This window comes from Lethenteron reissneri, chromosome 56, assembly GCF_015708825.2.
Source record: "Lethenteron reissneri isolate LAM-NWPU_2019-01 chromosome 56, ASM1570882v1, whole genome shotgun sequence".
NCBI lineage: Eukaryota > Metazoa > Chordata > Hyperoartia > Petromyzontiformes > Petromyzontidae > Lethenteron > Lethenteron reissneri.
The window spans coordinates 6,344,463-6,372,168 of NC_083834.1; the positions used below are offsets into that span (position 1 = coordinate 6,344,463).

Here is a 27,706-nt window from a genome sequence, read left to right on the forward strand (position 1 = left end):
TGCCTCCTCCACCGTTGCTCCGTCCCCTCGTTCGCTCGTACCCCGTGTCTGTCCCTCCCCCTCTCATCTCTTTTTGTTTCGTGGCTTTTCCCATCCTCGGTGTCCTCTCCCGTCGTCCGAATCTCTCTCCCTGCCGTCGTCCTCCCGTCTCATCCCCTCCCCATCCCCTCCTCCTCCTCCTCACCCCTCCTCGTCAGCGTCGTCGTCCCCACACTGGCCACCCCGGTGCGTTCCGCGTCGATGGGCGTGCGAGCGCGCGCGAGAGAGGGAGATTGAAAACGGCCCCGTCGACATGAACACGTGCCGAGGAGAAGGGGTCAAGAGAGATGCTGCTTCTGCGACCCGTGTCTCCGCGGAGGTTAAAAGGGAAAAACCGACGACGATGACGGCGAAGGACAAAAAAAAAATCCCGGCCGCACTTTTCCACTTGAGGACGTGTCCGTGGCAAGCGGACAAAAAAAACGTCTCGGAAATGTTTTATAAACAAGGTGGTCTTCATTGTAGTTCCTCGTACGTGTCGCACAGCTGCTGCTGTTAACAACACACGTGACGGCTGCCTCTACGTTGGATTTTTTTTTTATAGGGCCCAGGCTTGCGATCGGCCGTTTGGTCTCTTCTGTATTAATCGCAGGGAGATCCCCTTTGCTCCCCCGGTGGACACTTGTCGCCACGAACACCACCACACACACTTACACACACACTTACACACAACACGCACACACAAACACGCTTACACACACGCACACACATACATAAAAACACGTTTGCGCACACACGCACACAAACATGCACACACGCACACAAACACACACACGCACACAAACACACACATGCACGCGCACACACGTGCACAAACACACACGCACACACACGCACACACGCACGCACATGCACACACGCACACACACAAACACGCACGCACACACGCGCACACACAAACACGCACGGAGAGAAACCGGACCCCGGTCGACGATTGGTAGCGATGCGTTGTCAAATCCCCCCCCCTCCCCACCCCCCTTCACCCCCCACTACCCCCCCATCTTCCCCCCCCCCGGCCCCACGCGAACTCTCATTCTCTCGCTGAACATTTTCTACGAACGCTTCGACGCGACGGAGAAAACCTGGGGGGGCAAAGAGAAGAGGACTCTGGAGATGTTTGGCGGCAACGGCTCCCTGTTGAAGCAACAACAACAACAAGCAACAACAACAACAACAAAGCTCTCGGACAACTGCACGCCCCGGGGAAAATCCACGAGTCTAGAGGCGCTCGATAGCGCCGACACGGAAAAATGAATCTAACCGTGGATTTTAATATTCGCACAACACCCCCCCCCCACCCCCTCCATCATCGCCCACCCGCACAAAGAGGAAGAGAGAGACGGCACGGACAGATCTACCGAGGGACGCTGCTGACGACGGTGTCCGTGCGGGAGGGTGCTGCCCGCGCTTGCGACGGCGATCGTGGTCATCTGGAGTTGTTCCCCCCCCCCCCACTCGCTCCGTGCTGCCACGGTTGCCGCCACCGCCCGCAAGCATTCGTCCACCCAAGCGGCACACGCGCGCCCTTTGGGAGCGACGGGCGCGACGGGGACCCGCTGGGTCAGTCGGAACGCGTCGACAAAACGCCGGGACGATTGCCACGCCGCCCTTCTTGGGCGTTCTTCGAGATCCCTCGTCGCGTCGTCGGGAACTTTTAGGGAAGACGACGCGACGCCTCCGATGAGAAGTTACAGTCTCGGAACTAATCTCCTTTTTTTTTTCTACTCCGAAGTATCGCTGACGATTCGTTTTTTTTAAATAAGAACACTCCGGTTCGAGTTTCTCGCCGCCGTAGACTCGCGCGGAATGGCTTCCGCCAAGTCGGCGCGCGTATGCTGACCTCACCAGGGTCATGGAGAGCCTCGTCTTGTGAGTGGAGGTGAAAAGGCGTTGAGGCCGTGGGTCAGCGTTGAGGCCGATTGGATCTTCTGCAATTCTGCGGTCCAGCGAGAAATGATTTAAGTCGGTCGATTCAAATGTCATTTCCACCTCCAAGCCAGCAGGGGGCCGTGGCCATCTTGAGTGGAGAGCAACCGCCACCAACCGACGCCTGGGCTCGACGCGTGACGCGGCCTGCCACTGTGACGTCACGCCGCGTCGTGTGGTGGTCACGTGGCCTCGACGGCTGCCCACGTAAATGTTGTCACGCGGCCGTTGGCGGTTGGTGGCGAAATCGACTCCCTGTCGCCGGTTGGAATCCACATCTGATTGTTGTTATTTGCGTTCTTGATTTTTCTATCATCATCATCATTCTGTGAGTTCTTTTGGTAAAGTCACGTAGGTAAAAAATGAAATTAAAATTAGTTAAAATAAAATACTAAAATCACGACGTCGTGATTTTATTATTTTATTTTTATTAATTTTAATTTCATCATCATTCTCTTGGTTCTTTCGGTAAAGTCACGTAGGTAAAAAATGAAATTAAAATTAATAAAAATATTTTTAATAAAAATAATAAAATCACGACGTCGTGATTTTATTATTTTATTAATTTTAATTTAATTTTTTACCTACGTGACTTTACCGAAAGAACTAAGAGTATGAATCCTTGCAGTCACGAAAGCTTCAAATCTAGAATCATCATCATCATTATTATTCCCCCTCGTGGTGAATGGCGAGGCATCGGGGGAAATGTGTTTTTGTCTCAGCCGCCGATGAGTCGACCAAGGTCGATTAGCGAACCGATGCATTTGATTGGTTTACTCAGATTAATCGGCACTGTATATAAATCGTCACCGGTTGCAGCCGCATTCTATTGATTATTATTCGAATAATTGTCATGTTTCATCGCGCGAAAATCTGTCTCGCAAAAGACGACGGGTTGAAAGGGGCGGGGGGGGGGGGGGGGAGAACCCCTCCGCAACTTTGAGCGCCTCGCCCGCACGGAAGCTCAGCGGAGCCCCGTTGCCAAGTCGGGCGTGTGCTTGGCCTACTCTTCCGCAGCGGCCACGCTTCTTCGGATGAACAAAACAGTGTTGGTGTTAGAACCCGCTCCTAACCGCGACGCATTCGTTTCTTACTCTGCCGATTCCGCCTCTGGGTGGACAGAGGTGGTGGAGTTGGTGTGGGGGGGGGGGTCGTGGTGGATAGTGGGGGTGGAGTTAGGGGGGGGGGGTGATTTAAGAATTCCTCCACCCCGATTTCTGGCCACCCGAGCAAGATGATGAAGATGAAGAGACCCATTGGATGAGATTGGACTCGATGCACACACACTCGAAGCCATGAGAAACGTCTTTAAATATCCAGCCCAGAGTGACACCCTCCCGCAAGTGTACATTGACCCCAGACACCTGTACATGAGTGTGTATATATATAATAATAATAACAACAATACTTGGGTTCCGCGTTGGTGCTTGTTCCACGCGTGGCCCGCGGTAAGGTCGGCAACTTTGTCACTAAAACCCATACACGTGTTTGTTGCTGCTGTCGTTTTTGTTTTTGTTGTTATTTACCGTTTTGTTTATCCATTGTAAATTGGCATCGCGCGTGTCGATTTGGAGACATGTACCCGGGATCGCACACCCCACACCGCTCGGCCGCTCGCTCTTTCGTTGCGCTCCCTGCTCTTGCCGTTCGATTTGGCGGCCTCATCGGCGATCCATCGGTCATGTTCGATCCACTGCTGGGTGAAGAGAAAGGACCCCCCCCCTCCCCCCCCCCCCCAGGCCTCTCGCGATGTGAATTAATCCGCTCCGGCCCAGCATCTTCAAGCGAGGCGACTTCAACGCTCCGTCTCTGTCATTCCCCTTGAACCATCGGGTCGCCGTTCCCAATTTCGTACGTGTCCTGGCCCCCTTCTCCCACTTAATTTCTCGACAGTTTAAACGAGATCCTTAAGCCGTGCCAAGGGGCCATACATTGAGTAGGTACGCACAAATCTTTCAAAACCTGACCCCTCTCCCCCTCCCTGTACTCACGCGGACTTTTTACACCCCCCCCCCCTACCTGCGTACGTACGCTTGACGCACCCCCTCCCGAATCTTATAGAACGGCCGATATTTAATCCACGCAGAAACGATCCAGGATCAATAATATTAACGTGTTTCAGCAAACAGATAGTCCACCGCCGGACTAACTCATTTAAAGGCCAATGTTGACAAATTATTATCGAGGCTTTACCCCCCTCCCCCCCCCCCCCCGTTTCCTATGTGTACATTGTCAGTAGACCCCCCATACGCAAGCTACGCATTTGGGTCAGCCCCCCTCCATGCGTACCGACTCAATGGATGCCCCCTAAGTTCTCTCATCCCACGTGGTTCCCTCCCCTCCCCCCCATATTTTGCTATCTCAATGATAATTCCACGCGTCTGTGAAATCTGTACTCTTCAGAAGTGGGGGGGGGGGGGTGGATCGTGGCAGGATGGAATTGGCCAAACATCCCTGCCCCGAATCGGTGGGGGGGGGGCCTCTTGGAAATGTCTTGAGGCTCGCTGAAGTGTTCTTGGATGTACAAAGGACAACGTTGTTATTGTTGTTGTTATTATGGAAGTCTTCTTTTGTGTTGATCCTATGGTGGGAATCATTCGTTATTCATAATAGAGGGCTGTGGTTTTTTTGGCGTGGTGGGAGTTCGATCTCGTAAATGTCGTCAAACCCGCTATCCGGCAGCCAATTGGTGAAGTTTGTCACGTGACGGCTTGCCAAGTGGCTGTGTCGGGTGGTGGCGGGTTTAACGACACATCGATATCCACGCGATCTCACCCAAACGCCTCTATTAGGGATACTATTGGTCGGGAAACCATCCTACGTGTCAAAACGAGCCATTCGTTATTTTCAGATTGTAAATCTTAAAGACCTTTCCTACCCCCCCCCCCCCCCCCCCCACTGAATAACCAAACCGTGCTGGAGCCGTGCTGGAGCCGTGCTGAGCCGTGCTAGCTCGTGTGTGTGGTCTTTTTCCACTCCACTGCAGAAACCGAGCCGAGCCCGTGCCGCTGACGTCACGTGCAATGAACGAGGACGCGGCTCGCGTGTCATCGCTGCTTGCCCGCTGACGTCACACGCAATAAAATACGTCATTCGACCCCCCCCCCCCCTTCCTCCCCCCACCCCTGCCTGGGTGGCGCTGCTTGGCCCCATCCCACCCACCCCGAGCAAGATTCAAAGCAGATCTTCTTGCCAAGCACGGTTTGGTTTCCGGCAAACCGCCAGTGGGAAAAGAAACACAAAGCCCACACCCGTGCTGGATAGTGCTGGTGTGTGTGTGTGGGGTGTACATATGAATGGGTTACTTTATTCCATTGCTTGTGATGCACACTGCCCATCGAATAACCATTGGATCGTAGGCATCGTCAGAACTCGCCACTTTGCAGGCGAGGCACGGGGCCGAGATTTCATCCGACGAGTTCATTTTCTCTCCCTCTGTCGCCTCCTCTCTCCTCTCTCTCCTCTCTCTCTTCTCTCTCCAGCCTGGAAAACGATTGAATTCCCGCAGGCAGTGAAAAAAAGTGTTCGCTCTGTCTCTCTCTCTCTCCGAAGGTGGCATCAGATATGTACGCTGCTACCTCCGGCCGCTGTAATTGTTACTAAATAAAAAAAACCCACAAATATTATCGCAATAATCGTTGGCGCAACTTTGTCGATCCATTGCTGGATGAAGGAAGGCCCTCGACCCACGTTGTGCCGTGTCAAGTGCGATGTTGATCACTGATATCATTGCACACGATGTCTTATTTCTATGAAGGCTGTAATTATCCAACGCCTCCCCCACAACGATAAAGCCATCCCTAGGCAGCTTTGTGTTCATCTTCTTGGTTCTTTCGGTAAAGTCAGGTAGAATGGAAATAATAAAATAAAAATAATAAAATAATTATCACGACGTTTCGGCCACAACGCGTGTCATCTGGTCGAACACCATATGAGACGAGGCTCCAAAGAAAGCTGTCTCTGTTGTGGACCAATCAGTTTCAAAGACAATGCATAAATTATCAGAGTACTGTTTTTTGTTTGCATTTGACTGCAAGTATTGTGGTTAATGTAAGCATGATTCCTTGCAAAAGGTGTCAGTTTTGTTGCCAGAAAAAAGGGGAAAACCCCTATTGGGACTGTGAATATGATGAAGAATTTGATGATGAAATTGATCATTGATATCAATGATGAATTCGATTATGACAATTTTTTTGAAACGTAATCACGACAAATTATTTAATTATAATAATAACTTAATTATGTTGACGACGATCGCCACATACCAATTGTGAGCCTTAGCGTGTCGACCACCTGCATCATCGTCACCATCGCCACCATCGCCACCATCGTCACCACCGTCACCATCGCCACCATCGTCACCATCGCCACCACCGTCACCATCGCCACCATCGTCACCATCGCCACCACCGTCATCATCGTCACCACCTGCATCATCGTCACCATCGCCACCGCAGCCAGCAAGATGCTGACGGGCCCACGCTGAGTTGGAAATTTCTCCGGGGCATTTCATGTATCGTTGTGGTGCCACCTAGCCCCCCCACACCCCTCCACACCTCCCCTCCACCCGACCCCCCCACTACACCACAAGCCATGCGATTGAGCAGCAAGCAAGAGGCACGCGTTCACTTTTGACAGCGGCACCCACGGGGCTTCTCATTGAGTGATGAAAGAGTCCGTCTCACCGGCCCCCACCACCACCATCACCTCGCCCCCACCACCACCTCGCCCCCACCACCACCACCTCGCCCTCACCACCACCTCGCCCTCACCACCGCCACCTCGCCCTCACCACCACCCCCCTCTTGCTGGCGTGTTGTTATCTCACGCTGAGTTGCACATTTTTGTGTGCGTGCGTGTGTGTGCGGTGTGTGTGTGTGTCGGAGTGTGTGTGTGTATGTGCGGTGTGGTGTGTGCGTGTGTGCGTGTGGTGTGTGCGGAATGTGTGTGTGTGTGCGTGTGTGTATGTGGTGTGCGTGTTTGTGTCTGTGGTGTGTGTATGTGCGGTGTGTGCGGAGTGTGTGTATGTGTGGTGAGTGCGGCGTGTGTGCGTGTGTGCGTGCGGAGTGTGTGTTTGTATGTGTGGTGTGTGTGTGCGTGTTTGTGTTGAAACGCAGCCACTCTGGTCGTGTTCTTGAAAAGGGATTTTTTTGTCTTCTGTTTTTTTGACTTAAAACTTTCGTGACTGCAGGAAATCATATTCGTTGGTTCTTTAGGTAAAGTCACGTAGGTAGAAAATACAAATTAAAATAAAGTAAAAAAATAGAGGCAAAAAACGTCGGTTTTTTGCTTTTATTAAAAAAAAAGATTTATTTTTATTTTCTATCTCCGTGACTTTACCCAAAGAACCAAACCATATCTGTTCTTGTTTTTCGAGGCGGCGAGGACATCGCTCGAGTCGTGGAGGCCGACCAAGCCCACGTGGCAATGAGGTTGCCACGTGGGAGCCCAGAAGGAGGAGATCGAGAGACCAAGCGGGTCACTGTCGTGTCGTCGTATTGCAGCGCTCGTTCCAGCGACGCGTTTTTAGCCTCGAGTCGGCAGCGATGGACTTCATCTCACACCAGAGGTCGCAAACGGGTTTTGATTCCTTACCCGTACCCGGCCGCACCAAGGTCGCAAATTGGTACCCGTTACCCATACCCGGCCGGGTACGGGTACCCGTTCCTTACCCGTACCCTACCCGAAATGAGTGACAAACGGTGACTCACCAGTGACTCACGGCCTACCCGTACCCGGCCGCACCAGGGTCACAAACGGGTACCCGTACCTGGCCGGGTAGCCGGGTATCGGGTAGGGTACTGTTGGGGCAAGTGCTGTTAGCGAGCACCTATGAAGGCCGGCACGACACACGAAGTGGTTGGGTGGCCAGCACCACGCCCGACCGCCTTTGTCTCCCCAGTGGCGATGTTTACGCATTTGAGGCCGAGTCGACCTAGGGGAGGCCCGGGATTTGTTCAAATATTCGCCACTCTTGAGTGGCCGTGAGCGGGAAGTGAACCCTGGTGGCTGGGTTCGTGGCGCTGTGAGCGAACCACTGAGCACCACTCCTCGCCAGAGGACACAAAACACTTAGACACACATTAGACACACAATCACACATGATGTGTGTGTGTGTATATTGTTCCGGTCTGCATAGGTGCTCGCTAACAGCACTTGCCCCGACAGTCTGTTGAGGCTAAAGCGGTGTGGGGAGTCTTTGTAAACAAGTCAAGGTCCACATCGTCATGTTTCTACGTCACGTGGAATACAAAGACAAAGATCCCCCGTATAGCCTTGACGGACTCATGGGACAAGTGCTGTTAGCGAGCACCTATGAAGGCCGCAACGGTACACGAGGGGGTGGGTGGCCAGCACCACGCCCGACCGCCTTAGTCTCCCCAGTAGCAATGTTCACACACCGCACCAGGTACTCGTTTGAGGCTGAGTTGACCTAGGGGAGGGCCAGGACAGGTTCGGATAATCGTCACTGGTGTTGGCCGTGAGCGGGAATCGAACTCGGGTCGCCAGGTTCATAGCGCAGCGTAGCGCTAACCGCTGCACTACCGCTGCACTACCGCTCCCCACTATCACACAAAGATCCCCCGTATAGCCTTAACAGACTGTAGGGGCAACACACACACACTCACACTGACACACACACACTGACACACACACACACACTGACACACACACACACACTGACACACACACACTGACACACACACACACCGACACACACACAAAGACACACAAAGACAAAGATCCCCCGTATAGCCTTAACAGACTGTAGGGGCAAGTGCTGTTAGCGAGCACCTATGAAGGCCGGAACGGTACACGAAGGGGTGGGTGGCCAGCACCACGCCCGACCGCCTTTGTCTCCCCAGTGGCGATGTTTACACACCGCACCAGGTACTCATTTAAGGCTGAGTCGACCTAGGGGAGGCCCAGGACCGGTTCAGATAATCGTCACTGGTGTTGGCCGTGAGCGGGAATCGAACCCGGGTCGCCAGGTTCATAGCGCAGCGCGCTAACCGCTACACTATCGCTCCCCACTGTCAGTGTGTGTGTGACACACACACACACTGACACACACACACACTGACGCACTCACACTGACACTCACATTGACACACACTGACACACACTCACACACTGACACACACACACCGCCATCACCACCACCACCAGTAGCAGCAGCATCACGCCGGGACTACTCCTGCCCAGTGGCTCGCTCCGCGGGGGATTTAAGATCGCGGGCTGCGCTGCCCGAGTGTCTCCTGGCTGTGTCACCCACCTACATATTTAATGCCGTGAAGCTACAGCCCGTGGGGGAACTCAACACGACTCCCCACCCCCACCACCACCTCCATCCCTCGCTCGCCCGTCTGGCCAAGTCACCCCTCGCGAATTCCACCGCATACAGAAGCGCTCCCTTAGGCGCTTCGTAATCATCGACCCACGCTGACCACGTGGTAGTCACCTACCCAGGCTGCTCACGTGGTAGTCACCAAGGCTGACCACGTGGTAGTCACCTACCCAAGCTGACCACGTGGTAGTCACCTACCCAGGCTGACCACGTGGTAGTCACCTACCCAGGCTGCTCACGTGGTAGTCACCTACCCAGGCTGACCACGCGGTAGTCACCTACCCAGGCTGACCACGTGGTAGTCACCTACCCAGGCTGACCACGTGGTAGTCACCTACCCAGGCTGACCACGTGGTAGTCACCTACCCAGGCTGCTCACGTGGTAGTCACCTACCCAGGCTGACCACGTGGTGGTCACCTACCCAGGCTGACCACGCGGTAGTCACCTACCCAGGCTGACCACGTGGTAGTCACCTACCCAGGCTGACCACGCGGTAGTCACCTACCCAGGCTGACCACGTGGTGGTCACCTACCCAGGCTGACCACGCGGTAGTCACCTACCCAGGCTGACCACGTGGTGGTCACCTACCCAGGCTGACCACGCGGTAGTCACCTACCCAGGCTGACCACGTGGTAGTCACCTACCCAGGCTGACCACGTGGTAGTCACCTACCCAGGCTGACCACGTGGTAGTCACCTACCCAGGCTGACCACGTGGTAGTCACCTACCCAGGCTGACCACGTGGTAGTCACCTACCCAGGCTGACCACGTGGTAGTCACCTACCCAGGCTGACCACGTGGTAGTCACCTACCCAGGCTGACCACGTGGTGTCACCTACCAGCTGACCACGTGGTAGTCACCAAGGCTGACCACGTGGTCACCTACCCAGGCTGCTCACGTGGTAGTCACCTACCCAGGCTGACCACGTGGTAGTCACCTACCCAGGCTGCTCACGTGGTAGTCACCAAGGCTGACCACGTGGTAGTCACCTACCCAAGCTGACCACGTGGTAGTCACCTACCCAGGCTGACCACATGGTAGTCACCTACCCAGGCTGCTCACGTGGTAGTCACCAAGGCTGACCACGTGGTAGTCACCTACCCAGGCTGACCACGTGGTAGTCACCTACCCAGGCTGACCACGTGGTAGTCACCTACCCAGGCTGACCACGTGGTAGTCACCTACCCAGGCTGCTCACGTGGTAGTCACCTACCCAGGCTGACCACGTGGTAGTCACCTACCCAGGCTGACCACGTGGTAGTCACCTACCCAAGCTGACCACGTGGTAGTCACCTACCCAGGCTGACCACGTGGTAGTCACCTACCCAGGCTGCTCACGTGGTAGTCACCCAAGCTGACCACGTGGTAGTCACCTACCCAAGCTGACCACGTGGTAGTCACCTACCCAGGCTGCTCACGTGGTAGTCACCAAGGCTGACCACGTGGTAGTCACCTACCCAAGCTGACCACGTGGTAGTCACCTACCCAGGCTGCTCACGTGGTAGTCACCCAAGCTGACCACGTGGTAGTCACCTACCCAGGCTGACCACGTGGTAGTCACCCAAGCTGACCACGTGGTAGTCACCCAGGCTGACCACGTGGTAGTCACCCAAGCTGACCACGTGGTAGTCACCCAGGCTGACCACGTGGTAGTCACCCAAGCTGACCACGTGGTAGTCACCCAAGCTGACCACGTGGTAGTCACCCAAGCTGACTACGTGGTAGTCACCCAGGCTGCTCACGTGGTAGTCACCCAGGCTGACCACGTGGTGGTCACCTACCCACTCATTCACCCCATTCATTCAATCCACTCATCATCGTCATCATCATCGTCGTCGTCATCAATTTCGCTTTCACCGAATTCACGCATCGCAGATTCGCCCCCATTGCTTCCTCTCTACGTGGAAAGAGACACGCAAACTCCAAATACACAGCAGCAGGCGTCAGGATCGGGATCGAATCCACGACCTCCTGCGTGCTAGGCGAAGGAGTTAACATCACCATGGTTCACGATGATGATGATGAGGAGCGAAGTGATGAAGACACGTGGTGAAATGTGGTGCGTGTCTTCCATGCTATGCCTGCTGAAGAGTACATTGTGATGTTTTTCAAACTACAGTCCACCACGGGGCAGTGTCCACCGTGATCAGTGTCCACCACGGGGCAGTGTCCACCGTGATCAGTGTCCACCACGCTCGCGATGATTCGTCATATTTCGAGGATGTTTCCCATCGCATCCGTTGCGTATCTACATCGCCAAACGATGTTCTCTTACCGAACGTCAACGCCCCGGTTCCCCGCAATCATCCCACCACGGGGACCTTCCTACCTCACGTGTTGTTCTTTTTTAATCGAGAGGCGAAGTGCTTCCATGCAATCCCTGGTGAACATTTGCCACTCTGCCGGCGACCGATAAATACCACACACACACAAAAAGAACATTTTTTTGGGAGGTGGCCAATTGAACGGTACCCAAGAGGGCTCAACCAAAACGAGCTGGGCCGAGGGTTAGTCTGCAACACCGCCTGCAGTTCAGTTTGCAGAACTGCACGGCAATTCTCGAAGCGGTTCGATTGCTGGCGATGGGGTGAGTTGGTGGTGGTGGTGCTGCTGTTATCGGCTAGCGGGAGATACGTGAATGGGTGTATGGCTTTGGCAACTTTCCTGGGAGTAATCAGCCGATTCGGGGAGGTGGGGGGGGATTATAAAATAAATACGAGACGAATCGAGGCTATTGTATAACTCACCGAATGTTTAACACGCAGTCGGTTTTCGCGACCAATATCATCCATAATATCTTCTTGGTTCTTTCGGTAAAGTCGCCTCGGCAGACCTGGTTTCACCTGAGGACGGCTGCTTGCGTTGTGGCCGAAACGTCGTGAGAATTATTTTATTATGTTTTATTTTTATTATTTTATTATTTCCCCTCTACGTGACTTTACCGAAAGAACCAAGAAGATGAATCCCTGCAGTCACGAAAGCTTTAAATCGAAATCATCCATTAGAGTTTTTTTTGGGTTAGATCGCGTGAATATATAAATGTGTCGTTAACTCCGCCACCACCCGACACAGCCAACTAGTAAGGGTTGTCACGTTAAAAGAACGTGGCCAATTCGTCACGAGTACAGCAACACCGGTTGTGTGTTGGAGAGGAAATTTGGCGGACAGATTTGGCTGGGTATGGGCTAGGTGGTAGGGGTATGGGCTAAGGCTAGGTGGTAGGGCTAGGTGGTAGGGGTGTGGGCTAGGTGGTAGGGGGTAGGGCTAGGTGGTAGGGCTAGGTGGTAGGGGTGTGGGCTAGGTGGTAGGGGGTAGGGTTAGGTGGTAGGGCTAGGTGGTAGGGGTATGGGCTAGGTGGTAGGGGTGTGGGCTAGGTGGTAGGGGTGTGGGCTAGGTGGTAGGGGTATGGGCTAGGTGGTAGGGGCTAGGGCTAGGTGGTAGGGGTGTGGGCTAGGTGGTAGGGCTATGGGCTAGGTGGTAGGGGTATGGGCTAGGTGGTAGGGGTGTGGCTACGCGTCACGAGTACAGCAACACCGGTTGCGTGTTGGAGAGGAAATTTGTCGGACAGATTTGGCTGTCCGCCTGATGCTGCTCGTTGCAATTTCTGGCAAAACGTCGGATTGTAAATGTTGTGGATGTTCTCTCCAACACACTAGCCTGTGTGCTGTGCTATTATACATTGACGCGATCTAAGCCCAAAAATAAACCCAAATCATGGACTCACCGATGAATTACATGGCAGTGATCTCTCTCTCTCTCTCTCACCCCGTAGTCAACATCTCTGCCATGTCAACTTCATGTATATATGTCCATGCGTGTTCCGACTCAATCATTGCCAATAACACGTTCCTTCGGAGTGGGCAGGTAGGAACTTGGTTGGACAGCGCATTCGTGCACGACAGACAGACAAATAATCCCTGGTGGGCAGCAGTGTGGAACCTGTTGTTCCTACCTGTATGTATACAAGATAACTTGACTTGAGGTAGCCAGGCAGACAGCCCCCTTGCTTAGGCACCTCCCCTTACCCCCCCCCTCCCTTAGGCCCCTCCCCTGAGCACCCCCCCCCCCCATATCATCAGGCCCCTCCCCTCTGACCCCCCCCCCCTCAGGCCCCTCTCCTGGCTCCCCCCTCCCTTAGGCCCCTCCCCTGACCACCCCCCCCCCATATCCTTAGGCCCCTCCCCTCTCCGTACCCTGCAGTAGGTCTCCACCAATCAAATAGCTGTTTATATTATATATATATTTATGCACGACAGACATTCAGACAGACAAATAATCCCTGGTGGGCAGTGTGGAACATATTGTTCCTACCTGTAAAACTCCCAACGTAAACCCTTTTGCTCGTTGTTTCGTTGAAGTCGACTTTGAATGATTGCCCGTTGATTATGAATGACAACAATCATCCATCCACTGCTGGATAAAGCTCAACCGTGCTCAGTGCCGTTTCGAGTTACGGACACGGTCGTTTGACCATACTTCACCACGCTAGTCACGATTAAGTTTCATTGTTTTTAAATCCTTTATATTAAGTTCGCTTGCTTGCGTGCTTGCTTGCTTACGACCGTGCAAATCTTTCGGTCGTTTTTTAACCCACTTCCCGTGATCCAATCGAGCTGACATTTTGCACACAGACTCGTTGTGCGAGACAATTAATGTTCGTGAAAATTTTTTTCAAAAATTTTACACTGTTTAGGGAAAAAAAATTAAATATTTAATTACCAATTGCTTAATACTGGCAGACAATCATCTGACCCATAGGTGGCAGCCATCTCAAGCCAGAGGACGAGAGGACTCTAGCCGCCACGCATATAAAGGATTTAGAGTGAAAAACTTTGTTTTTACGGGTTATACTTATTTTTTTCATATCCAGGCAGCATCTCATTTGCAAGAGTGACTGTGCACATGAGGCTGTGCCAGTTGCTGCTGCTCTACGTTTCATCCCAATTGAGTCAAACATTTCGTAATTTTGCAGTGGACAAATTGAGTAATTTTGCGATGTAATTTTCGAGTTGAAATTAAAACCAAACCCTAAACGATTTTTTTTATTTTACCAGGTGAAGCCAACTAAACTTTTAGCTCGTTTTCAGATGCGGCCTGGCCACAAATGATAGCTCAACGAAGTGGCTTTTATCATAATCATCATCACGTGGTCATTTATAGTAGCAGCCAAATAATCTAACCGCATGTTGATTCTAAATGTGCAGGGACAATCCGGCAAAAAAACGCGCGACCGCGCGGCAAGAGAGAGAGACACGCAAACTCCAAATATACAGCAGCAGGCGTCAGGGGTCGGGATCGAACCCACGACCTCCTGTATACCATGCGAGGTAGTCAACATCTCCTAGCCACCGTGATGATGATGAGAGAGAGACACGCAAACTCCAAATACACAGCAGCAGGCGTCAGGGTCGGGATCAAACCGACGACCTCCTGTATACCATGCGAGGTAGTCAACATCTCCTAGCCACCGTGATGATGATGAGAGAGAGACACGCAAACTCCAAATACACAGCAGCAGGCGTCAGGGGTCGGGATCAAACCGACGACCTCCTGTATACCATGCGAGGTAGTCAACATCTCCTAGCCACCGTGATGATGATGAGAGAGAGACACGCAAACTCCAAATACACAGCAGCAGGCGTCAGGGGTCGGGATCAAACCGACGACCTCCTGTATACCATGCGAGGTAGTCAACATCTCCTAGCCACCGTGATGATGATGAGAGAGAGACACGCAAACTCCAAATACACAGCAGCAGGCGTCAGGGGTCGGGATCAAACCGACGACCTCCTGTATACCATGCGAGGTAGTCAACATCTCCTAGCCACCGTGATGATGATGAGAGAGAGACACGCAAACTCCAAATACACAGCAGCAGGCGTCAGGGGTCGGGATCAAACCGACGACCTCCTGTATACCATGCGAGGTAGTCAACATCTCCTAGCCACCGTGATGATGATGAGAGAGAGACACGCAAACTCCAAATACACAGCAGCAGGCGTCAGGGGTCGGGATCAAACCGACGACCTCCTGTATACCATGCGAGGTAGTCAACATCTCCTAGCCACCGTGATGATGATGAGAGAGAGACACGCAAACTCCAAATACACAGCAGCAGGCGTCAGGGGTCGGGATCAAACCGACGACCTCCTGTATACCATGCGAGGTAGTCAACATCTCCTAGCCACCGTGATGATGATGAGAGAGAGACACGCAAACTCCAAATACACAGCAGCAGGCGTCAGGGGTCGGGATCAAACCGACGACCTCCTGTATACCATGCGAGGTAGTCAACATCTCCTAGCCACCGTGATGATGATGAGAGAGAGACACGCAAACTCCAAATACACAGCAGCAGGCGTCAGGGGTCGGGATCAAACCGACGACCTCCTGTATACCATGCGAGGTAGTCAACATCTCCTAGCCACCGTGATGATGATGAGAGAGAGACACGCAAACTCCAAATACACAGCAGCAGGCGTCAGGGGTCGGGATCAAACCGACGACCTCCTGTATACCATGCGAGGTAGTCAACATCTCCTAGCCACCGTGATGATGATGAGAGAGAGACACGCAAACTCCAAATACACAGCAGCAGGCGTCAGGGGTCGGGATCAAACCGACGACCTCCTGTATACCATGCGAGGTAGTCAACATCTCCTAGCCACCGTGATGATGATGAGAGAGAGACACGCAAACTCCAAATACACAGCAGCAGGCGTCAGGGGTCGGGATCAAACCGACGACCTCCTGTATACCATGCGAGGTAGTCAACATCTCCTAGCCACCGTGATGATGATGAGAGAGAGACACGCAAACTCCAAATACACAGCAGCAGGCGTCAGGGGTCGGGATCAAACCGACGACCTCCTGTATACCATGCGAGGTAGTCAACATCTCCTAGCCACCGTGATGATGATGAGAGAGAGACACGCAAACTCCAAATACACAGCAGCAGGCGTCAGGGGTCGGGATCAAACCGACGACCTCCTGTATACCATGCGAGGTAGTCAACATCTCCTAGCCACCGTGATGATGATGAGAGAGAGACACGCAAACTCCAAATACACAGCAGCAGGCGTCAGGGGTCGGGATCAAACCGACGACCTCCTGTATACCATGCGAGGTAGTCAACATCTCCTAGCCACCGTGATGATGATGAGAGAGAGACACGCAAACTCCAAATACACAGCAGCAGGCGTCAGGGGTCGGGATCAAACCGACGACCTCCTGTATACCATGCGAGGTAGTCAACATCTCCTAGCCACCGTGATGATGATGAGAGAGAGACACGCAAACTCCAAATACACAGCAGCAGGCGTCAGGGGTCGGGATCAAACCGACGACCTCCTGTATACCATGCGAGGTAGTCAACATCTCCTAGCCACCGTGATGATGATGAGAGAGAGACACGCAAACTCCAAATACACAGCAGCAGGCGTCAGGGGTCGGGATCAAACCGACGACCTCCTGTATACCATGCGAGGTAGTCAACATCTCCTAGCCACCGTGATGATGATGAGAGAGAGACACGCAAACTCCAAATACACAGCAGCAGGCGTCAGGGGTCGGGATCAAACCGACGACCTCCTGTATACCATGCGAGGTAGTCAACATCTCCTAGCCACCGTGATGATGATGAGAGAGAGACACGCAAACTCCAAATACACAGCAGCAGGCGTCAGGGGTCGGGATCAAACCGACGACCTCCTGTATACCATGCGAGGTAGTCAACATCTCCTAGCCACCGTGATGATGATGAGAGAGAGACACGCAAACTCCAAATACACAGCAGCAGGCGTCAGGGGTCGGGATCAAACCGACGACCTCCTGTATACCATGCGAGGTAGTCAACATCTCCTAGCCACCGTGATGATGATGAGAGAGAGACACGCAAACTCCAAATACACAGCAGCAGGCGTCAGGGGTCGGGATCGAACCCACGACCTCCTGTATACCTGGCGAGGTAGTCAACATCTCCTAGCCACCGTGATGATGATGAGAGAGAGACACGCAAATTCCAAATACACAGCAGCAGGCGTCAGGGGTAGGGATCGAACCCACGACCTCCTGTGTACCAGGCGAGATAGTCAACATCTCCCAGAGGGGCGAGGTGTTACGAGATGACATCGTTACAAGTGAACCGGTCGGCAAAATAATCATAAGTGTCAGTTAATCTTTATTTAGATACACAGTATACACACGTATATATATATAAACATCTAAACGATAACCCACATATGTAACGCGTGGATGCTAACAAACAACAGTCGTGTTTAAAAGCCGACGGCGGAGTGCGTAAACCATTTTCATTCCGTCGGTCAGTTTGGCGGCGTCAATGTCCCAGAGAAGATGGGGCAGAGCGAACGAGAGAGGCTTTAAATAAAACGTCGGACAAAGTCCACACGGTGCAAAAGTTGATGGTCGAAGACACTCAGTGGTACAACTTTCATTTGTACAGAGTGGAGGTTTTCAGCGGGCACAAATCACGCACGGATGTTGAACCGATGTCTACGGGACACTGTGCTTCATCTTCTTGGTTCTTTCGGTAAAGTCACGTAGAAGGGAAGTAATAAAATAATAAAAATAAAACATGATAAAATAATTATCACGACGTTTCGGGCACAACGCAAGCAGCCGTCCTCAGGTGGTGAGCAGGTCTGTCGAGTAGACAGAGTCTGAATGACACACCCCCAGGCTTGGAGCGACTATTTAAGCTGGGATGGAGGGGGGAAGAGCGCCTTGACAAAAGAAATTCCATTCTACGTGACTTTACTGAAAGAACCAAGAAGATGAATCCCTGCAGTCACGAAAGATTTAAATCGAAAATTATGTTTTATTTTCATTATTTTATTACTTCCCTTCTACGTGACTTTACCGAAAGAACCAAGAAGATGAATCCCTGCAGTCACGAAAGCTTTAAACCGAGACTGTGCATCTTGTGATATTCCGCACCGTACGTTGACGACCGCGCTAATCGGAGGTGCCGGGGGAAAGGACGACTAACTGAAGGCAGCGATGCCCTTCGCTGCTTCGAGTTATTCGACCCGCAGGTCAATGGCAGACTCACCACCACCTGTACCGCCCCCTGCACCAACACACAAACAAGACAAAGATCCCCCTGCCCCCCGGTGTAGCCTCAACAGACTGCTGGGGCAAGTGCCGAGAACCGCGAGCGTAACGACGATGCGGGGCAGGAGGAGGTCGCGCGGTGTATGAACCGCCTGGGTCGGGCCGTGCGAGACAAATCGCGATGTTGGGTGCCCCAACTTGACACACACCGAGTCGATGTCGTCGCTCCGCCACTGGGCGCACATCGCCGCCGGTCATCGCCGTCGTGAATCAGCGGCAGCGGATCGGAAATAACCGGCCCGGGAATCAACGTTCAAGACGCGCGATTTCCACATCGCTCGCTGCGGGCGTACGGGTCGATTGTTCGTCGTTATCGATTAATCGATTCATCATCGACACGGCTATGAACTCTTTTATTTTGACAGGTTAAGGCCTCCCACTGAGCGTTGTAGCTCTCATTCAGAAGTGAACTGGCCACAGATGGCAGCTCCACCAAGTGGCTCGACAATCGTCGCGTGGAAATTGAAAGCATATTCTGAGGTTTTTTTCGGTAAAGTCACGTAGGTAAAAAATTTAAATTAATAAAAGTAAAATAAAAAAATAAAACGACGTTTCGGAGGCAACACAAGCTTCCGTCGTCAGGTGGAACCGTCACAGCACGATAGCTGTGTCAAGTGAGAGAAATTCCAAGAAAACAGTCCATGTATATATATTTCTCTCACTTGATACAGCTATCGTGCTGTGACGGTTCCACCTGAAGACGGAAGCTTGTGTTGCCTCCGAAACGTCGTGATTTTTATTTTATTTTACTTTTATTAATTTTAATTTTTTACCTACGTGACTTTACCGAAAAAACCTAAGAATATGAATCCTTGCAGTCACGAAAGCTTCAAATCTGAAATTGAAAGCAGCCAAATACTCCAAACGCAGTGGAGGGAAAAACCGGAGGACCCGGAGAAAAAAATCCACGGGCAGAGAGAGAAAGAGAGAGAGACGCAAACTCCAAATATACAGCAGCAGCAGGCGTCAGGCTCGGGATCGAACCCACGACCTCCCGCATACCAGGCGAGGCAGTCAACATCTCCCCGCCAGCGTGGCGCCCCATAGGGTCCCCGAGCGAGAAGCGTCGGACTCCTCCGGCCTCCTGAACCCCTCGTGCGGTGCCTCTCCCTCTCTCTCTCTCTCACGCGGGATCCCCTCCCGTGGCCCAGGCAGCTCCTCGCGTCACGAGAGGCGACCCGAATCTGTTGACTGCCACGCCGCCCGCGTCCCCGCCGCCGGCGCGCTGGAAGTGCGGCCACGGCCGACGCGGCGTGACGGAGACCTCCCGTCATCCAGCAGTGGATTGACACGAGGAGGCTTACGTGTGTGTGCGCATCGCCCGCATCGCCCGCATCGCCCGCATCGCCCGTGCGCGCAACTTTAAAAAAACAATCATTCGTCGCAGCGGCTTCATCGCCCCTACAATTTAAAACAAACCGAAGAGAAAATATTTCCGGCATCGGCACCGAACGATAAATTTGGGTGGCCTCGTTTTTTGGGGGGTTTGTTAAAAAGCATCTTTCGAACGGAGAATGTAAATAAAAGGAATGGGGAAAATATACGCCGTAAAAACTTCCGCGCAAAAACAAGTTTGCTCGGCAAATGTTTCGCTTCCTTATCAAGAGGTCAGACGACGCTTCGCCTGTGTACGTGGCTCCTGCAGAACTGGTGGTGGAAATTCCACATTCCTATGGCGGGGGGGGGGGGAGTACATCCACAGCGCACGACTGCCATCGACCCCCCCCCCCCCACAAAGTGGTAGCTATTTTATCGACCGCGGAGGGAGGGATGATGGGGCCTGCCGAGTCAACCCCCCACTCACCCTCCCCAAACCACTACCAGAGCCACCAGGCCCGCGGTTCCACAAAGTGGTACCCTATTTTATCGCCCCCCCCCCTGTAGAGAGGGATGGATGATGGGCCGAGTCAAAACTCATTTCTTTTAAGAACTGCTCTTGGAAAACTCATTTATTTACAACTGCTGCTTGTTGTGTTTAGTTTCTTGTCCTTCCCCCCCCGGCACCTCCGATTAGCTCGGCTGGCCACGTGGGCCAGCAGCCACAGCAGCAGCAGCTGCAGCAGCTGTAGCAGCTGTAGCAGCACCTGCAGCAGCAGTAGCAGCAGCACCAGCAGCAGCCGCAGCAGCAGCTGCAGCAGCAGCAGCTGCTGAGCCACCGCCGGTTTGGCAGACACGCGGCACGGTTGTGGCACGTCGAGCCGGCCGGAGACGGTGAACGCCGGTGTGGGAAGAGGTGGGGGTGGAGGTGGGGGCGGAGGTGGGGGGGGGGAGGTGGGGGGGGACGGGGTGGTGGGGGGTTGTAGGTGTGTGGTGGGGGGGGGTCTCAGTGCTTGGCCATGTCTGGGCGCAGCAGCAGGCAGGCCTCTGCCCAGGCCTGGTGGTCGCCCGCCTCGTGGTTGCTGCACATGTCCTCCCAGACGGCCACCTCCTCCCCCTGCGAGTCCATCCAGTCCACGGGAGTCCCCGCGTACTCGCCTGCAACGAGCGCCACCACCACCGTCACCACCACCGTCACCACCACCACCGTCACCACCGTCACCGTCACCACCGTCACCGTCACCGTCACCACCACCGTCACCACCACCGTCACCACCACCGCCACCACCGTCACCACCGCCATCACCTCCACCGCCACTGCCACCACCACCACCACCTCCACCACCACCACCACCGTCACCACCGCCGTCACAGCTACCTCCACCACCACCGCCACCAACGTCACCACAACCGTCACAACTGCCACCACCACCACCGTCATAGCTACCACCGCTGTCACAGCCACCACCACCGCTACCACCACCACCACCACCGCCGTCACTACGACCGTCACAGCTACCACTGCTCTCACCACCACCACTACCACCGTCACCACCGTCACAACCGCCACCACCGCCACCAATATCGCCACCACCACCACCACTGCCACCACCGCCACCACCGCCACCACAGCTATCACCACCGCCACCAATGTCAACACCGTCACAAACGCCACCATCACCACCGCCACCATCACCACCGCCACCATCACCGCCACCACCACCACCGCCACCACCACCACCACCACTGCCACCACCACCACCACCACCGCCGTGTTAGGCTCGAGAGAGGAGGGGAGAGGGACGAGCATGAGGAGGAGGAGGGTGAGAGGGGTGAGGAGGATGTTGCTTGATGTGGAGGCAAGAAGGGGAGGTAGGGGATGGGAGGGAGAGTGGATGGAGGGGTACGTGGTACGTGTAGGGCTAGTGGTATGGGCTAGGGCTATGTGCTAGGTGCTAGGGCTAGGGCTACGTGCTAGGTGTCTAGGGGGCGTCACCCACCGGAGGTGCCCATGCCCAGGTATGGGCTAGGTTGTAGGGGTATGAGCTAGGGTTAGGTGGTAGGGCTAGGTGGTAGGGCTATGGGCTATGTGCTAGGGCTATGTGCTAGGTGTCTAGGGGGTGTCACCCACCGGAGGTGCCCATGCCCAGGTATGGGCTAGGTTGTAGGGGTATGAGCTAGGGCTAGGCGGTAGGGCTAGGCGGTAGGGCTAGGGCTAGGTGGTAGGGCTAGGGTTATGGGCTAGGGCTATGTGCTAGGTGTCTAGGGGGCGTCACCCACCGGAGGTGCCCATGCCCAGGCGCACGCCGCCCAGGAAGTGCTTGCTGGCGATGTTCTCCTTGTCCCACACGGTGAGCTCCAGCGCCCGCTGGGCCAGCTCGTGCGGCGCCACCCCCCGCAGCACCAGCGTCTCGCCCCACACGGGGCTCACCTTCTGCTTCGCCACCGCAGTCTTCTGCCGCGTGCCCTTGGGGTCCACGGGCAGCAGGGAGCTGCGGGGGGGTGAGGGGGAGTGGGGGGTGAGGGGGGGTGGGGCGAGTAAGTTTGGTGCGTTCGACGTCGGACGGTAAATGGTTTTGCCGCACGCGCGCGTTGTTACGAATCGGGGGCATCGTGCGATCGCACACGCGTACACACGCGTACACACACACACGCGTACACACACATGTACACGCACGCATACACACACATACACACGTACACACACACACGTACACACACGCACACACATGTACACACACACATACAAACACACACGTACACACACACGTACACAAAGACAAAGATCCCCCGTATAGCCTGAACAGACTGTAGGGGCAAGTGCTGTTAGCGAGCACCTATGAAGGCCGGAACGGTACACGAGGGGGTGGGTGGCCAGCACCACGCCCGACCGCCTTTGTCTCCCTAGTGGCGATGTTTACACACCGCACCAGGTACTCATTTAAGGCTGAGTCGACCTAGGGGAGGCCCAGGACCGGTTCAGATAATCGTCACTGGTGTTAGCCGTGAGCGGGAATCGAACCCGGATCGCCAGGTTCATAGCGCAGCGCGCTAACCGCTACACTACCGCTCCCCACACACACGTACACACACACGTACACACGCACACACACACGTACACACACGTACACACACACGTACACACACACGTACACACACACGCACACACACGTACACACACACACGTACACACACACACACGTACACACACACACGTACACACACGCACACGTACACACACGCACACACACACACGTACACACACGCGTACACACACACGCGTACACACACACGCGTACACACACACGCATACACACACACACGTACACACACACACATACGTACACACGTACACACACACACACACGCACACACGTACACACACACACACGTACACACACACACACGTACACACACACGTACACACACACGTACACACACACACGTACACACACACACGTACACACACACACGTACACACACACACACGTGCACACACACGTACACACACACACGTGTACACACACACACGTACACACACACACACGTACACACACACACACGTACACACACACGCGTACACACACACGCGTACACACACACACACGTACGCCTTGACGAAGGAGTTGACGGTGCCGCCCGGCTTCAGGGGGCACAGGTTGCGCGCCTCCTTCACCAGCACGTGGATCTCTCCGCCCGCCGCCTGCGCGCTCGCCTGCTTCCTGCGCAGGGTCCTCTTCAAGCGGCTCTCAGCTGCGATGACAACAACAACAACAACGACGACAACAACAACAACGAGAACCGGTTACAACGACACGGCGCGCAATAACAGCACTGCTACAAGAACAGTGATGCGATCGGATGCGACAAGGGGACGTGTCAGCGCCAGAGGTCGCAAGTGGGTTTTGATTCCTTACCCGTGCCCGTACCCGGCCGCACCAGGGTCGCAAACGGGTACCCGTACCCGTACCTGGCCGTACCCGTACCCTACCCGTACGGTGGCTAGATGTTAACTACCTCGCTTGGTATGCAGGAGGTCGTGGGTTCGATCCCGACCCTTACACCTGCTGCTGTACATGTGGAGTTTGCGTGTCTCTCTCTGGCTCCCCGTGGTGACGTGGATTTTTATCAGGGTCCTTTGGTTTACCCCTCCCCGCATTAAGAATCAACGAGATCACGTGTTTTTAAGAGTTGTTAGGCTGCTGCTAAAAATTGTCCACACGAATTACAATAAGGCTACTTTGACGGGCTATCGTTTGCGATGGACAGGGGGCTTCTGGAAGACAGCCGCGAAGCTCAGCAGGGTCTAACCTGGTAAAAGTAACAAAAAAGTTTAGACAATAGTTGGTGATTCCCCGGATGTCATCAATCGGAACGCAACCCAACGTTCTGCTGCGGCCCTTTGTTATTGTGTCGCGCGAAAATCTAATAACATAAAATAGTTTCTTAACTTTCCACTTTCTACCCCCCCCTCCCACGCTCTTGCCCCCCATCAGAGGAAGCTCCCTCAGCGTGAGCATTGAGTAGCGATGTTGTTTTCGACCCCACGCGGAGACTCGTACAAGGCGCACGCAAGTTCCCCTTCCCTGCAGACACCGCCGGCGCGCGTTGTAGCGGACGGGGGCTTGTGCGCTCACCCCAGTAAAACACGATGAAAAGTTTCGTTCATCCTTAATGTTTAAAAAAAAATGTAAAACATTTTACCGACTGGCTTCTCCTCGGGGACGAGATGGGCAGGCACGTACTTGAGAGACACCGTGAGCTCGCCCTTGTACTGGGGAATGCCACCCGCCTGGGCATGGGACTAAGGCCAGGCCACAACCACCACAACAACAACAACAAACAACAACAACACGCAGACAGAAGACCGTTGAGTAAACAACAAACAGCAACATTGCAAGGGGCGGCGGGGGGGATCTTCTTCTTGGTTCTTTCGGTAAAGTCACCACGTAGAAGGGAAGTAATAAAATAATAAAAATAAAACATCACAAAATAATTCTCCCCGACAGACCTGGTCTTCACCCGAGGACGGCTGCTTGCGTTGTGGCCGAAACGTCGTGAGAATTGTATTTTATTATGTTTTATTTTTATTATTTCATTACTTCCCTTCTACGTGGTGACTTTACCGAAAGAACCAAGAATATGAATCCCTGCAGTCACGAAAGCTTTAAATCTAAAGGGCGGGGGGGAGTTCTGCAAAACTGCAAATTACGAAGTTTTGCAAGTTTCCGTCCGGTGACGTTGCCGTCCGACCGGCAGCAACTCGGCTCCGGGAAGGAAACTGTCATGCTGCACTGACACCCCGACAGTGCCGGACTAAGTTAGTGCGTTTCGAATTACGTAAACAAATCTCAATATCAGATCGAACCCACGACCTCCTGCGGGCCAGGCGAGGTAGTTAACATCTCCTAGCCACCGTGATGATGATGAGAGAGAGAGAGAGACACGCAAACTCCAAATATACAGCAGCAGGCGTCAGGGTTGGGATCGAACCCACGACCTCCTGCGTGCCAGGCGAGGTAGTTAACATCTCCTAACCACCGTGATGATGATGAGAGAGAGACACGCAAACTCCGAATATACAGCAGCAGGCGTCGTCGGGGTCGGGATGGAACCCACGACCTCCTGTGTGCCAGGCGAGGTAGTTAACATCTCCTAGCCACCGTGATGATGATGATGAGAGAGAGACACGCAAACTCCGAATATACAGCAGCAGGCATCGTCGGGGTCGGGATAGAACCCACAATCTTTTGCGTACCAGGCGAGGTAGTTAACATCTCCTAGCCACTGTGATGATGAGAGAGAGACACGCAAACTCCAAATATACAGCAGCAGGCATCGTCGGGGTCGGGATAGAACCCACAATCTTCTGCATACCAGGCGAGGTAGTTAACATCTCCTAGCCACCGTGATGATGATGAGACAGAGAGAGACACGCAAACTCAAAATATACAACAGCAGGCGTCAGGATTGGGATCGAACCCACGACCTCCTGCGTCCCAGGCGAGGTAGTTAACATCTCCTAGCTACCGTGATGATGATGAGAGAGAGAGAGACACGCAAACTCAAAATATACAGCAGCAGGCGTCGTCGGGTTGGGATCGAACCCACGACCTCCTGCGTCCCAGGCGAGGTAGTCAACATCTCCTGGCCCGCCGAGGTCACCTTGCGTTGCAGGGGCAGCCACTGCTCGTCCGTGTTGTCCAGGTTCCACGTGTCCATGTTGATCTCCGTCTCTCCCAGGAAGGCGTTCCGCCCGAACGTGTCGTGGTGCCACACAGCGAGCTGCAGCGTGCGCGTCGACAGCTGCGACTGCGAGATGGTGTACTGCGCGCAAAGACAAAGGTGCCACCGCCACCGTGTAGCCTTGACGGACTGTTGGGGCAAGTGCTGTTCGTAGCGAGTAGCCCCTATGAAGACAAAGATCCCCCGTATAGCCTTAACAGGCTGTTTGGGGCAAGTGCTGCTAGCGAGTAGCAGCAGCATCTATAAAGACAAAGATCCCCCGTATAGCCTTAACAGACTGTTGGGGCAAGTGCTGTAAGCAGCAGCACCTATGAAGATAAAGATCCCCCGCATAGCCTTAATATACTCATGGGGCAAGTGCTGTTCGTGAGTAGCAACAGCAGCACCTATGAAGACGAAGATCCCCCGTATAGCCTTAATATACTCTTGGGGCAAGTGCTATTAGTGAGTAGCAGCACCTATAAAGATAAAGATCCCCCACATAGCCTTAATATACTCTTGGGGCAAGTGCTGCTAGCGAGTAGCAGCAGCATCTATGAAGACAAAGACCCCCCGTATAGCCTTAATATACTGTTGGGGCAAGTGCTGTTCGCGAGTAGCAGCAGCAACACCTATACAGATAAAGATCCCCCGTACAGCCTTAATATACTCTTGGGGCAAGTGCTGTTAGCGAGTAGCAACAGCAGCAGCAGCAACCTATGAAGACAAAGATCCCCCGTACAGCCTTCACGGACGGTTGAGGCAAGTGCTGCTAGCGGAGCGGGGTCCCTGTGAAGGCCGCAGCGGCGTGCGAGGGCCGGCGATGCGCCACGCCGGCTCAGACAATCGTCACCGGCGTTGGCCGCGAGCGGGAATCAAACTCGGCTCCCCCAGGGTAACCGGCGTGCCGATAGCCGGCCTGCGGATAACCGGGGTGCCGATATCCGGCGGTAACCGCCGGTGCGATGTGCGCTCCACGCACCTTGAGCGTCTCGTTGTACACCGGGTTGACCGTGTTCTTCTGCGTTGTGGTCTTGCGCTTGCTCTGCTTGGACTTGTCCGGCAGCAGGTACACCTTGACGTACCTGTCCCACACCCAACAACAACAGGTACACCTTCACGTACCTGTCCCGCACACAACAACAACAGCTACACCTTCACGTACCTGTCCCACACCCAACAGCAGCTACACCTTCACGTACCTGGCCCACACCCAACAGCAGCTACACCTTCACGTACCTGTCCCACACCCAACAACAACAGGTACACCTTCACGTACCTGTCCCACACCCAACAACAACAGGTACACCTTCACGTACCTGTCCCACACCCAACAACAACAGGTACACCTTCACGTACCTGTCCCACACCCAACAACAACAGGTACACCTTCACGTACCTGTCCCACACCCAACAACAGCAGCTACACCTTCACGTACCTGTCCCACACCCAACAACAACAGGTACACCTTCACGTACCTGTCCCACACCCAACAACAGCAGCTACACCTTCACGTACCTGTCCCACACCCAACAACAACAGGTACACCTTCACGTACCTGGCCCACACCCAACAGCAACAGCTACACCTTGACGCACCTGTCTCACACCCAACAGCAGCTACACCTTGACGTACCTGGCCCACACCCAACAGTAACAGCTACACCTTCACGTACCTGTCCCACACCCAACAGCAGCTACACCTTGACGTACCTG

General features: G+C 53.9%; 1 protein-coding gene across 5 annotated transcripts in view; it reads right to left on the reverse strand.

Annotated features, from left to right (window-relative positions):
• Positions 1-17,478: 17,478 nt before the first annotated feature.
• LOC133357065 (synaptotagmin-like protein 4) overlaps positions 17,479-27,706 on the reverse strand; it is a 58,951-nt gene continuing 48,723 nt past the window's right edge. For all 5 annotated transcript variants that reach the window (XM_061574815.1, XM_061574817.1, XM_061574819.1 and 2 more), the window contains 6 exons: positions 26,973-27,075; positions 25,931-26,092; positions 24,470-24,569; positions 23,377-23,518; positions 22,046-22,257; positions 17,479-20,923 (listed from right to left, as the gene is read on the reverse strand). In XM_061574815.1, coding sequence (XP_061430799.1) covers positions 20,772-20,923; positions 22,046-22,257; positions 23,377-23,518; positions 24,470-24,569; positions 25,931-26,092; positions 26,973-27,075 — 871 coding nt within the window. In that variant the 3' untranslated portion in view covers positions 17,479-20,771. The remainder of the gene's footprint in view (positions 20,924-22,045; positions 22,258-23,376; positions 23,519-24,469; positions 24,570-25,930; positions 26,093-26,972; positions 27,076-27,706) is intronic.